At 37.9% G+C, this 13,889-nt stretch overlaps 1 protein-coding gene across 3 annotated transcripts in view; it reads left to right on the forward strand.

Annotated features, from left to right (window-relative positions):
• Positions 1–13,889, forward strand: part of Mdn1 (midasin AAA ATPase 1) — a 156,119-nt gene that overhangs the window by 26,856 nt on the left and 115,374 nt on the right. For all 3 annotated transcript variants that reach the window (XM_048353838.1, XM_048353839.1, XM_048353840.1), the window contains exons 11-15: positions 933–1,014; positions 5,756–5,851; positions 6,359–6,471; positions 9,948–10,096; positions 11,165–11,225. In XM_048353838.1, the coding sequence (XP_048209795.1) occupies positions 933–1,014; positions 5,756–5,851; positions 6,359–6,471; positions 9,948–10,096; positions 11,165–11,225 (501 nt within the window). The remainder of the gene's footprint in view (positions 1–932; positions 1,015–5,755; positions 5,852–6,358; positions 6,472–9,947; positions 10,097–11,164; positions 11,226–13,889) is intronic.

The raw sequence follows: 13,889 nt of genomic DNA on the forward strand, positions 1-13,889 counted from the left end.
CTACCACTTGAGCCACGGTGCCACTTCCGGCCTTTTTTGTTTATGTGGTGCTGAGGAATCGAACCCAGGGCTTCATGTATGCAAGGCAAGCACTCTATAGCTAAGCCATATTCCCAGCCCCATTGCAGTTCATTTTAATAGTGGAATTTAGGAATAGGTAACTCCTGTTAATTTGTTTACTTGTCTGGCATGGACTGGAGGTAACAGTGTTGGTCACTTGGTTGTCAGGAGGATGATTCACTTTTTTTTTTTTTTTAACCAAGTTAGAAAAACAATGAAACAAAAGGCTGGGGTGGCATGGTCCAAAATGGATTGTATTCCTGTTACCTGGCTTATGAAATGAAACCCCTCCATATAAAACTTTAATAATAAACAATAGCATTATATACATTTTTTTATGAAGTAGTGAGGATCACTTACTGTCAGGTGCTCCTAAACTTTAGTGCTCGAAATAAATTAATAATTTGGGCCTATAGTCTTTAGAGGGCTTTTGGATTATTTTGGGGGGCATGGGGTTGAATTCAGGGATGAACACATGCTAAGCAAAAACACTTGAGATATACTCCTTTGGTTTTTTGTGTGTGTTTGTTTGTTTTGTTTTTTTGTTTTTGTTGCCAGTCCTAGGGCGTGGACTCGAGGCCTGAGCACTGTCCCTGGCTTCTTTTTGCTCAAGGCTAGAGCACTCTACCTCTTGAGCCACAGCTCCACTTCCAGCTTTTTTCCATACATGTGGTGCTGAGGAATCGAACCCAGGGCTTCAAGTATACGAGGCGAGCACTTTACCACTAGGCCATATTCCTAGCCCACTCCTTTGTTTTTGTTTTAAGGACCAAGTCTTACTATCTTATCCCAAACTCAATCGTCCTGCTTCTGCCTCCCAAGTACCACTAGACCTGGTTGACCTATGTTCTTTTATCTTTTTTTTTTTTAAGGGATCTACTAAATTGGTGCAATAGGATTGCTCATAGCTTTGATAGTTCATCTTCATCAGCATCGCTAAGTATTTTTCAAGAGGTAAGAATGTCATATTCTTGTCTATTATCTCTGCTTTAAGGATGTTGATTTCCATTCTCTCTTTGGATTGTTTTGTGCGTGTGTGTGGGTGTGCATGCATGTGCATGTAGGTATGGTTAATTGTCCTTCCTTAGCAAGTTTCCTTAAAATTAGTTGTGTATAATAACTGTCTTACAATTTTTGAAACAAGTAGTTGCTAAAAGTGAAATGATTTGAGCTAATGTAACAAAGAATTGTGGTAAAGTACTTTCTAGGCACTATTTTGCTATCTAGCCCTTGGATAGCTTCTTATTCTAGGTGATTAATTTATTTTTGATCCTTCTACCTACCTCAATAGTACTTTGATCTTTAATCTGAAAAAAATATTACTAAGAATTACAAAGTGTAACCTTAGGGAAAATGTTTTGGGGAGAGAACCTCTTTTGAAATATAGATCTCTGTTCCATTCTGTAAGAACAAAGTAAGATTTATTCCTTCTTTCTTAACAAAAGTATCATGCCAAAAGTCTTCTGGACTCTTAAAACCAGTTTTGACTATAAAGTGTTCTTCTGATTTATTTCAGTTGGAATTAAGTAGAGAATACTAACCCACTTTGGTCTGCAGTATCCCTTTGTGGTAGTTTGAGTAGAAACAAATGTCTTTTGTGATGTATACTTAGGTCAGCTGAATCCTAAGGTGCAATGTGGAAGTGGCAGTCTGTATTCTTATCTGACATTTTCTAGTGAATTCCCTTTTCATTCTCCTTCACTTCTCCTTCATTTTAAATATTTTTGCTGGTGGGATAGGGTCTTACATGTATTCTAGTTTCTTCTCAAATTAGTTACCTTTATGCCTCAACTTCCAGAGGGTTAAAATTGCAGATATCCATTATCATGCCTACCAGGATGCTTATACACCTACCAGGATGCTTATATGTATTTGTACATGCAGTAGCACAAGCCTGCAGTCCCCCATTCCTTCAGAGAATGAAGCAAGAAGTTAGCTTGTGACAAGGAATTTAGAACCACCTTCTGTAACCTAGGAAGCCCCAGCTCTTTAAAAACAAAAACAAAACAGGGAAGTTTATTTATATATAATCCATAAAATTCACCCTTTCTTCACTGTTTTTTGTTTCATTTGGGTTTTTAAAAAAATAATTTTGTTATTTTTAGTATATTGTACAGAAGGGCTCCCATTTCATAAATAGGGTAATGAGTACATTTCTCTTTTTGGACATGGTCACCCCTTCCTTTACTTTCCTCTAGTTTTCCTCTTCCAACCTTTCCTGCAAGTCATATAGGTCATTTTCCACATAGTGTTTATTGAATAGCATGATTGCACTTACTTGTTCATCTTCCCTCCTTCCATTTCTCCTCTTTAACCCCAGAAGAAGAAAAAAAAGCATAAATAAACACCAACAACAACAACAAAAAAGATATTTCCATTTCCTGGAGTTTGTTCCAATAAATAGTATTTTAAATGTTCAGAAAAGTTACACTTTTGTGTTTCTTCCCTAAGGATAACCTCCTTTATTCTGCTTCTGTGTGAATTCCTGTAGTCCTGTGATTTATAATGTCTCAGTGTATTTTATTTTATTTACTTATTCTTTTTTTTTTTTGCCAGTCCTGGGCCTTGGAGTCAGGGCCTGAGCACTGTCCCTGGCTTCTTCTTGCTCAAGGCTAGCACTCTGCCACTTGAGCCACAGCGCCACCTCTGGCCATTTTCTGTATATGTGGTGCTGGGGAATCAACCTAGGGCTTCATGTATATGAGGCAAGCACTCTTGCCACTAGGTATGTTCCCAGGCCCCTCAATGTATTTTAAATCTAACTTCTTAAGAAATGTATCCAATGCCTAACGTATGAAACTGTAACCTCTCTGTACATCAGTTTGATAATAAAAATTTGAAAAATAAATCTAACTTCTTCATATGAGAAAAAACATGTGCTCTTTGTCTCTCTAAGCTTGACTTACCTCACGTAGCATGATTTGTTCTAGGTTCATCCATTTCCCTGCACATTAGATAATCTTATTCTTTATAGTGGATAAATAAAATTCCACACTGTATATTCCACATTTTATCAATCCACTCATCAGTGCTGCTTTCATAACTCGACTATTGTCAGTAGTGTAGCAGTGGACATGAGTGTGCAAATGTCTTTACCATATCCTGATTTGTAGTGATCTGGATAGATGCCGGGAGTGGTATGACTGGACCATAGGGAAGTTCTCTATTTAGTTTTTTGAAGATCCTCTCAACCTTCTTCTAGAGTACTTATACTAGTTTACATCCCAACCAGTAGTTCAATATGGTTCCTTTTCCTTACATCCCTGCCATTATTTATTGTTTAAATTCTTGATGTTGGGCAGCCTAAGTGGAGTGAAATGGAATCAGAATCTCGGAGTTGTTTAGGTTTTCATTTCCTTTATGGCCAGGAATGTTGAGCATTTCAGTTTTCTGTCATTCTTACATTTTCTAAGTCTCAAGCTCCTTTGCCCATTTATTAAGTAGTTTATTACTTTTGGGAGAGTGTTAGGTTTTTTATCTCCTTGTATATTTTTTAATTGGCTTTTTTTTTTTTTTTTTTTGGTCAGTCCTGGGCCTTGGACTCAGGGCCTGAGCACTGTCCCTGGCTTCTTCCCGCTCAAGGCTAGCACTCTGCCACTTGAGCCACTGCGCAGCTTCTGGCCGTTTTCTGTATATGTGGTGCTGGGGAATCGAACCTAGGGCCTCGTGTATCCGAGGCAGGCACTCTTGCCACTAGGCTATATCCCCAGCCCTTAATTGGCTTTTGTTGGTTGTATTGCTGGTGAAGATTTTCCTCCAGTCTGTTGGCTGACTCTAGCTTAGTATACAACATCTGTGTCCTTAGTTTCTTATGGGGAGGGGAGGGGGTCACTGGTTCTGGTGCTTGAATTCAGTTCTAAGCATTGTCTTTGCGCTTCTTTTGCTCAGGCTAGTGTTCTCATGGCCTTTCCTACCTAAGCTAGCTTTGAACCATAATCCTCAGATCTCAGCCTCCTGAGTAGCTCGGATTATAGGCATGCGCATCCAGCACCTGGCCAGGAACTTAATTTTGATGTAATCCCATTTGTTAAGTCTCTCTCCTATTTTTCTGTGCCCATGGGACTCTTCAAAGAATTCCTACCTATGCCTATAAGTTGTAATATTTCTCCTGCTCCATCTTGTAATAGTTTCCGGTCTGATGTTCAGGCCTTTGATCCACTTCGAGTTAATATTAGTGCATGGTGACAACCTGGGTTCCAGTTTTCCCAACACCAATTACTGAAGAGACTACTTTTTTCCACACTACAAATTTGGCTTCCTTGTCAGATTTCAGAAACCTAAGGTTCTAGTCTGTTCCGTTGGTCTTTAAGCCTGTTTTTGTGCCAGTACAACGGTCTGTTTTTGTTATTATAGCTTCAGTAGGGCTTGAGGGCTTGGATTGTGATACCACCAGCATTGCTTTTTTTTTTTTTTTTAAACCTAGAATTGCTTTGGCTGTTCCATATGAATTTTGTGTTTTCTCTATCTCAGTAAAGAATGTCATTGTGTTTTCTCTATAAAGAATGTCATTGAGATTTTTATAGGAATTGCCTTAAGTTTGTAGATTGTCTTTGGCTGTGCCATTTTCACAATAGTCTACCTATCCATGAACATGTAAGTCTTTCAATTTCCTGATGTCATCTTCAGTGTCTTTCTTCAGATTTTTATAGTTTTCACTATAGAGATCTTTTGCTTCCTTGGTTAGATTTATTCACAGGCATTTTTACTTTTGAGGCTATTGCAAATGGAATTTCACTCCATCTTTTTAACAGTGTGAGGACTAGAACTTGTGCATAGTATTCTATAACACAGGACATCACCTACTCCCTAATATTACAATCAGGAAGATCCTTGGGTTTGAGTTTGTTGGGGTGTCATGTTATTGGTATAGGTTTAAAGTTTGTCTCTAATCCTTTTTCCTTCTCAGCAATTGGAGATGGAGCTGAAACTTTCAACCATTCAGTCATGAGCTTGGGTAAAAAAACCTAAGGGCATACTGTAGCCATTAATTACAGTTAGCATACACTCAAATTCACTTGAAAGGGGATTATTATAAAATAACAAAAATACCTACTAAAGCTGTATGCAAAGAATTGGGAACAAAAACCAGGTTTTACTCTTTATTAGACTCACCATATCCTTTACCTTACTTTGATCTTTGTATTTATTATAAGTAAGTGTTTAATGGATTCAAAATAGATGTTCAATGGATTCAAGCTCAACTTCGTTGGATAGAGTCCAGTTTGCGCCTTTCATTACATCAGAAGAGATGCTTCTGCTGGAGTCACTTAACATTGAGTCTCAAATTAGAATTGTGACCCTGTAGTTCCTTTATTGCACACTATATGTGATTACCTAGATAATATGTATGAGATCTCTATAGCTAGTAAGCTGAAACTTTAGAGTAACTTTTGCTTGTAACCTCAGAATAAATTCTCTCCAGAACCATCTATCTGGTGATGAACTGTAAACTAACTACCTTTTGTCTGAAGATAGGATATGCGTTTGTTTCTAATGTAACCACTATTTCACTTGATACTTTCCATTAGTATGCTTTCTCTTCATGATAGCATGACATCCATGATTGGTACCTTTTTTACCCTGCTTTTACTTCTGCAGAAATACTTCTACTGTGTTCACCCTATTGAAGTTGAGATAATGGTGCTCAATGCTTAATTTTTTTTTCATTTGACATTTACTATGGTTATTTCAACAGGCTCTGGATTGTTTCACAGCAATGCTTTCTGATCATTCATGCAAACTGAAAATAGCAGAAGTTATTGGAAGCAAATTGAACATTTCCAAAAAGAAGGTATGAGGTACTCTTACTTCTCTGTAAAAGGAAGATAGGTATATAGCTTGTTAACTTGTGTCCGTTCTTATTTGGACAGTTTTTGCTGACTTGACTTTCCAATAAACATTAATGGTCTCATCGCCACTTGTCATGGATCTGAAACTTGGAACATTCCTACTGGTTATTATGTGTTATTAGTTATGTTATTAGTTATCATGCGTTCCACATGTTAGCAACAGAGGCTTTTTTGTTGTTGTTCTCTACTGGAAAATGTCAACATGTTCGCATTAGATGTAGGCAGAGGCTTCTTTGAATGCACAAAAAGTGCTATTTCAAAGATGAACCATCAGTATTTTAAGAAACTGACAGTTGGGAAAAGTTGAATTAAAAGCTAATTTGACTATCTTAAAAGTAGACAGCACTTTTTGGTAAAATAATTAGAAAACACATTAACTTTGTATGGATAAGAAAGTATTCAGAAAATATGCAGATTTTTTTACTCCGTTTAAAACTTTTCCTTGACAGACTGAATTCTTCTGTCAACTTTATAAGCCAGAAATTGTGATCAATGAGCTAGACGTGCAAATAGGTCGTGTGAGGCTTCTCCGGAAACAAAGTGAGGCCGTGCTCATACAGAGGTAAGTATGGTTAGAAACTAACCTGCACACTGTGCTGTTGTTAGGAGCTTGCTTAGAAGGTTTACTCTAGACCCTCATGATAGAGTAAAACAGGTCTGAACTTTTTCTCTCCAGTGTGCTTAGTAAAGGAACAGAGTTTTCCCAAAACATGTCCTGTGAAAGTCAATTTTTAGTAGGTAAAGGTGACAAGAATGAGCACTAGGGAATTGGGACCAGCAAAGATGAATCCTTGATTTACTCAGTGAAGTGAGCTAAAAATCCAACTCTAGCTATTTTCTTGAAGCCTGGAATTATATAAAATACTTCTTACGAACTTTCTATATTTCTGATTTGTGCTAGATGCTTTGCATTTGCTTCTCCATGTAGTAGTTATGAATAGTATGTTTATGTTCTTGGACTGCCATTACAGATTTCCATAAATGGGTTTACTTTATCAACAGCCATTACTATCCAACAGATTTCAAGACCAGAAATTAGCAGTTAAGGTACCGCACCTCTGAAAGGCCTCAGGAGGATGCTTTCTTGCTTCTTTCTGGTTTCTTTAGTTTCCTCATGGTGTTTTATGTCCCTTGACTAGTCTGTCTTCAGTGTCAAATGACCTATTTCCCTCTTTATTTTTCTGCTTATGAGAGCACCAGCAGTTGGATTTAAAGCCCATTCTAAGGTTATCTCAACTCACATTCATAGGTTCTAGCCATTCAATCATGTGCTAATTTTAGGAGAAGATTTCAGTGCATTACGGATAGGTATTATATATATTTTATAGGTGAGAAGACTAAAGCTAAGGCAATTTAAGTGATTTTTCTCAAGAACTATAGGACAGGTAGAAAGTTCCTAATGTTTTTAATATCTAAAGTCTGGTACTTTACAAGCTATATGAATAGTCAATATAGAGTACTTTTGAAGTTCATTTTGTAAGAATATCCTTGGGCATGAAGACAATTGTTCTGGGTTATTTTCCCATTTTTCTTTGTTAAACCTGGGAAATATGGTTCATCCATTCTTACATTGTGATTTTTTTTTTTTATTTCTCCTTTCAGTGCTAGGGATTAAACCAAGTGCTATGTCAGTGCTCTACTACATTCCTGCCCTTCTGTATGTATCTGGTAGGATCTACTTTTTTTGTTAACCCACGTGAAAATACCATTTTAATTAGGGCTAACTTTAAGGCCTTACATTTACACACCCTTTATGCACTTTTTTTTTGCCAGTCCTGAGGCTTGAACCCCGGGCCTGAGCACTGTCCCTATCTTCTTCTTGCTCAGGGCTAGCACTCTACCTCTTGAGCCACAGCACCCCTGCTGGCTTTTTTTATATTTGTGGTGCTGAGGAATTGAACCCAGGGCTTTGTGTATACCAGTCAAGCACTCTACCACTGGGCCATATTACCAACCCTACCCTATTACTTTTGTTTTCCTTTTTTTTTTTTGATAGTTATAAAAACGTAAACAATTTTTTTATTTCAAAAAATTTACATTTATTCAGCTTCCTTCCCATTTGTGGCGCTAACACAATGTACTTTAAAATCCTTAGTAGTATACATTAAAAACCAATAATACTTTAGTCAATGAAAAACACAAAACACTTAAAAATATATATTCAGTAGTGGGAATAAAAGGCATAATTCTCAATCTAAAATACATCACCATCAGCAAATTAGATAGTTTATTTACTGCATTCAGTTCCTCTAGGCCAAGAATAAAGACTCAGATTAAATAGTAAATAGATGCAAAGGCAAAGCAAATCAACTCTAATAAACAAGATATAGCAAATACAATCAATATAAAGGAATTAAGAGTGGTAAAATCAAAGTAAAATCTAACTACCAGTCACAGTGTACCACAAAGTATCAAATCTATTGCAAATGAATTGTTGAAAATATAAGAGAGCTGAATTCATGGTCTTGTTTTTTTTCAAAGTTAGTAGGAAAACATTACATACTCTGTACTTATGGGTTAAAAGATACGAAAACATCAATGTTTGATTGAGGCTCTACTGAATGTTCTAAAAATGTAAAGCTGCACAGTACCATACATAGAATGATTCTTCATCTGTGTTTGTTTGGTTTTTTTCCTATTACTTTTCAAAGAGTAAAGAGGCAAACATTGCTAAAACTTTTTATAGAAAAAAGAGCTCAGTGTTACTGTTAGGCCTAGATTTCCAGTCCCCGAGGAGCCGATTCTGATGCAAACACATGAGAGTCTTTATTGTACAAGCTCGAGCCTGGACTCTCAACCGTCATCGATGCAACGGATCTGGATTGAGAGCCCTTGACCATCAGATAGGCAGGGTTTTTATTATGATTACAATAGGGGCAGGGTACTTGGCAGATACTTGATTGGATGGCATTTAGCAAGCAAGTCTTGTCCTATTTCTATTTGCTATACCCTTTTAGTTACCTATTTTGGCTTTGATAATGGGAACTGGCCTTCATATCAGGAACTGACAACAGGTGGTCACGTAGCACTGATGCAGGGGGTAAAGCAAGTCACAAATGGGTTAAGCAAGCCATTTACAGAAGCAGAATTTTGTGGTCAGACTGACCTAGTACCAACTTTATTTTAACAATTGCTGCCATGTTTTCCCATTACAACTAAGCAAGCTTGAATGGGCTAAAACAATCCAGTACTCAGTCATAAGTAAACCAACCTAACAGTTACCATGGCATTTCTACTACTATTATGGTTATTTCTGTTGTCTATAATCATTTTTTTTTACTGTCCATTACATGGTTGCTACCCAGATACAGAAGGTAACAAGTGCTCCCTATGTTTTTAAATGTCAAACTACAAGAAACTAGTCTCACGGGTGGGGGTGAAGCCCTCTAGCCTGGAGTCATCACCAGGGTTTAGAAGCTGTTATAATTTTAACACTAAAACTTACATTTAGTTACTCAGGTTCTCAGGTCAGCCCTTACATTACATCCTTGGTGTGTCAGTTGAGGATGGAGGGGTGAGCCTCACTTTTGTCCATGGTTCTGTCCCTATCTAGGCCTCAAGGGGTCACACAAGGCCTCAGAGCATATCCCCTGAGATTTCAATAGAGGTCAGGTTTGACATATTGTACATTTCTTTTGACTTTCACACTTGTAAGTTAGGAAACCTTTTTGGACATAGGAAGGTTGACTCATAGCATTACTAGGCTGGTTAGCACTGTAAATGTGAGCTCAAAACTCAGGAAAAGTGACTGGTCACCTCTCCCCAGCCCTTGTTGCTAGAGGGCATCTGAAATGGTCACTAGCCACCTAGGCCAGCCTCATTGCGTGGAGTTCTTGGAGGATGCCTCAGCCTAGGATTTTATTGCTGGTTAACTTGGTTATCTAACTTCTAGCCATTCAGTCATGTGCTAACACTAAATTGCCAGTTCATCCTTGAACCTGAGGACTTCTTGTCTATTTTCCTAGATAGCTGGGATTGCAGGCAGCACTAGGCATGGCTCTGACTGACTTTTAAATTTCTTTTTTTTTTCATTCCTAGAGAGAAATTCACATTTGCTGCTACTCGCCCATCCTCTGTTCTCATTGAACAGCTTGCTGTGTGTGTCAGCAAAGGGGAGCCTGTATTGCTGGTGGGAGAAACTGGAACTGGCAAAACCTCTACTGTCCAGTATTTATCTCACATTACAGGTAATAATGGCACAACTGCCCTTAGGCCTTTTTTGTTGTTTCGTTATTCTTTTTTTAAATAAGACTACTGGTGTTTAGCCAGATGCCGGAGGTTCACACCTATTATAATCCTAGTTACTCAGGAGGCTGAGATCTGACCATTGCACATCAAAGCGATTTTGGGCAGACAAATCTGAGACTCTTACCTCCACTTAACCAGCAGAAAGCCAGAAGCGGGGTGTGGCTATAGTGGTGGACTGCCAGTTTTTACTGAAAAGCCAGGCAAGAGTGCAAAGCCCCAGTTCAAGCTCTAATTAATACCAGTGGACACAAACACACACAGTATTGGAGTTTAAAAGTGGCACTGATGAGCAGTTTCTTTCTCTGGCAATAATCACTGTTAACAGATTGGTATTATCTTTTCTATATTCTGAAAAATTTACCTAATAGATTATTAATAAACAAATGACTTTATAATCCACATACTCCATATATCTAAGCAAGTTGGAGAACTTTAAAAGATGTCTTATTTCTTCTAACAGTCAAAAAGTAATTATATACTATGTACATTTGTTTGGACATCAACTTATTGAAGGATCTTTTTATTGTTTACAATTACTTCAAGATAGTCATACTAGAGCCAATCGTGTGTGTGTGTGTGTGTGTGTGTGTGTGTGTGTGTGTGCATCTGCTTTTGTGTTACGTACAAGCTTAAAATATTGCGATTCCTGAAAGTAAAATTGGAGGATCAAGAGAAATGCACATTTAGAGCTTTAGATCTTTTTTTTGGCCAGTCCTGGGCCTCGAACTCAGGGCCTGAGCACTGTCCCTGGCTTCTTTTTGCTCAAGGCTAGCACTCTGCCACTTGAGCAACAGCGCCACCTCTGGCCATTTTCTATATATGTGGTGCTAGGGAATCGAACCCAAGGCTTCATGTATTCAAGGCAAGCACTCTTGCCACTAGGCCATCTTCCCAGCCCTAGAGCTTTAGATCTTTGCCATGTCCTCCTCTACATCCTTAAGGAGTAAAGTGGGTATTCGCATTTTTAAGTATTTGAAATAGCTCTTTCTCTGTTGCGTTTTTTAAAGGACACCGTCTGAGGGTTGTCAATATGAACCAACAAAGTGACACTGCAGACTTGCTAGGAGGGTAAGTATGTTTAAATTTATTTTCCTATTTGTGTTTACTACTTAAGGTAAGAAATACTGATTTCTTACCAAGCTTAAACCCAGTCTCAGAAAAATGTTCAAAGTTTTGAACCCTTTACCCCACAGCAGTAGGACATTTATTGAAAAAAGTTTTGTGTATTGGAATTGTTTAAGATACTTTTGTCTTTGTAGTTATTTCTCTTCATTTTACATATCATTTAGGACCTTTCCTCTCAAAGTGATAACTAAAAGGAGTCGTAAAACCCAGACAAGCATATAATCATCAAATGCTGTATATATAGTACAATTAACCTATTAACTTCTACAATTAAACAACACATGTCTTCAGCCTATATAGATGCGCTGCAAGCGTATTATACTGCTGTGTATTCCTGTCTGTATATGTGCTTAGTAATTTTATACTTTCAAGGGTTTCCAACATTAATCTTGTACTAATTGAACATGGGCAAGGTCCATCTCCTTCCCTACAAATCTATAGTGGGATGTTAGCCACTGCCAAGTCTTTTTAGATGTATTGAGTACAGAAGCTCCTGTCTGTTCTCTGTTACAAATAATATGTAAAAAGCGTTCCAACCAGTACATGAGTAACTAGAATTTTATTTTTGTGCTAACTTGATTCAAATAGAGTATATCCACTTTTACTTTTTTTTTTTTTTTTTTTTTTTAGTGCTGCAATTGGGGCTTGAATTTAATGCCTTGTATTCTTGTTTATTAGCTTTTGTGTTCTACCATTTGAGCCATAGCTCTACTTTTGTATATCTACTTTTAATTGCCAGTAGATTATCAGTTACCCAAAGAAAGTATTACATATTTTTCATGTTTTTTTGTGGTTGCAATTTTACCTATTTTCTATAATTTTTTTTTTGGCCATGGGCCTTGAACTCTGGGCCTGGGCGCTGTCTGAGCTCCTCAGCTCAAAGCTAGCTCTCGGGGCTGGGAATATGGCCTAGTGGCAAGAGTGCTTGCCTCCTATACATGAAGCCCTGGGTTTGATTCCTCAGCACCACATATATAGAAAAGGCCAAAAGTGATGCTATGGCTCAAGTGGCAGAGTGCTAGCCTTGAGCAAAAAGAAGCCACGGACAGTGCTCAGGCCCTGAGTCTAAGCCCCAGGACTGGCAAAAAAAAAAAAAAAAAACTATCACTTGAGCAACAGTGCCACTTCCAGTTTTCTGGTGGTAAATTAGAGGTAAAAGTCTCTAGGACTTTCCTGCCCAGGCTGGCTTTGAACTGTGATCCTCAGATCCTCAGCCTCCTGAGTAGCTAGGATTATAGGCGTGAGCCACTGGCATTTTCTGTAATCTCAATAGCAAGTTTTATAAATGTAGCCTTTAATATATATCATATTGTAGGTACAACGGTGACATCCTAGGTATATTTAGCAGCACCCAAAGTACTTTTGAAAGATTCAAAGGATTGGCAGATATAGTTCAAGAATAAGCAAGGAAATAGAGAAGGGGTAATAGTCCTGTGATGTATAAATGATGGTTTCTCTGTTGTATTACTTACATTGAACATATTTCAAGTAATGTATTTTTTTTTTTTTTTTTTTGGCCAGTCCTGGGCCTTGGACTCAGGGCCTGAGCACTGCCCCTGGCTTCTTCCCGCTCAAGGCTAGCACTCTGCCACTTGAGCCACAGCGCCGCTTCTGGCCATTTTCTGTATATGTGGTGCTGGGGAATCGAACCTAGGGCCTCATGTATCCGAGGCAGGCACTCTTGCCACTAGGCTATGTCCCCAGCCCCTCAAGTATTGTATTTTAATGTATTTAAAGTAGAAGATTTTATTTTGCTCTTTTTTTGGAGATAGTCTTAGTAATTAATCTAGGCTGATCTGGTACATGCAGCCTCAAATTTGCAGTCCTTTTACCTTTGCCTTTCAAGTTCTGGTATTTAGAATACGTTACTATGCCCTGCTTAAAAATAGAAAGTATGTAGAGACCTAGTTAATCTGCCTTACAAATACAGGTCCTTTTGATTTATTTTTTAAAAAACAATTTATAGGTAAAGTTACTATAAAATCTAGAGGCTTATAAGCCATCAAATGATTTATATTAATACAGATTGCTTTCCGACCTTTATGACTGTTATTCCCTGTCCTTTAATTATAATTAATGTTAGCATAGTGTATTTCTTCCCCCTCCCTCTATATTCATGAGTGGGTCACAAACTCAGTGCTATACCCAGGTTATACAAATGCTTTATCTTTCACCATACCTTAGCCTTTTCACTTAATTTTAAGCTCATTTTTGTGATTACATTTGATAATGTGTTTCCTATTGACAGCACAGAGACTTGTATTACCTGTAGGTAGAGAATGAGAGCAAATTTCTAGAGATTGGAGGTGGAAAGAGTTACTCTCTGGGGAAACTTCCCTTACAAGGGACATTTTGGTAATATATCATTCCTGGGCCATATAAAATTACCAATACAGGCAAAATAGTCCTTGGGAAACCAATAACAAACGTATTTGTACTGTCATGTACCAAATACAGCTGGTAGACCCAGAATTTCCCATCCCTGAATTCAGAGATTCTATGAAAGAGGCAGAGAACTTAAAGGTGGCACATAAAATCACTTTAGAGAAGCTTTACCTTAAGTAGAACCATGCAGTGCACAGTTTCATAGCACTGACTCCAGGGAAA

Source organism: Perognathus longimembris, chromosome 9 (assembly GCF_023159225.1).
Source record: "Perognathus longimembris pacificus isolate PPM17 chromosome 9, ASM2315922v1, whole genome shotgun sequence".
NCBI lineage: Eukaryota > Metazoa > Chordata > Mammalia > Rodentia > Heteromyidae > Perognathus > Perognathus longimembris.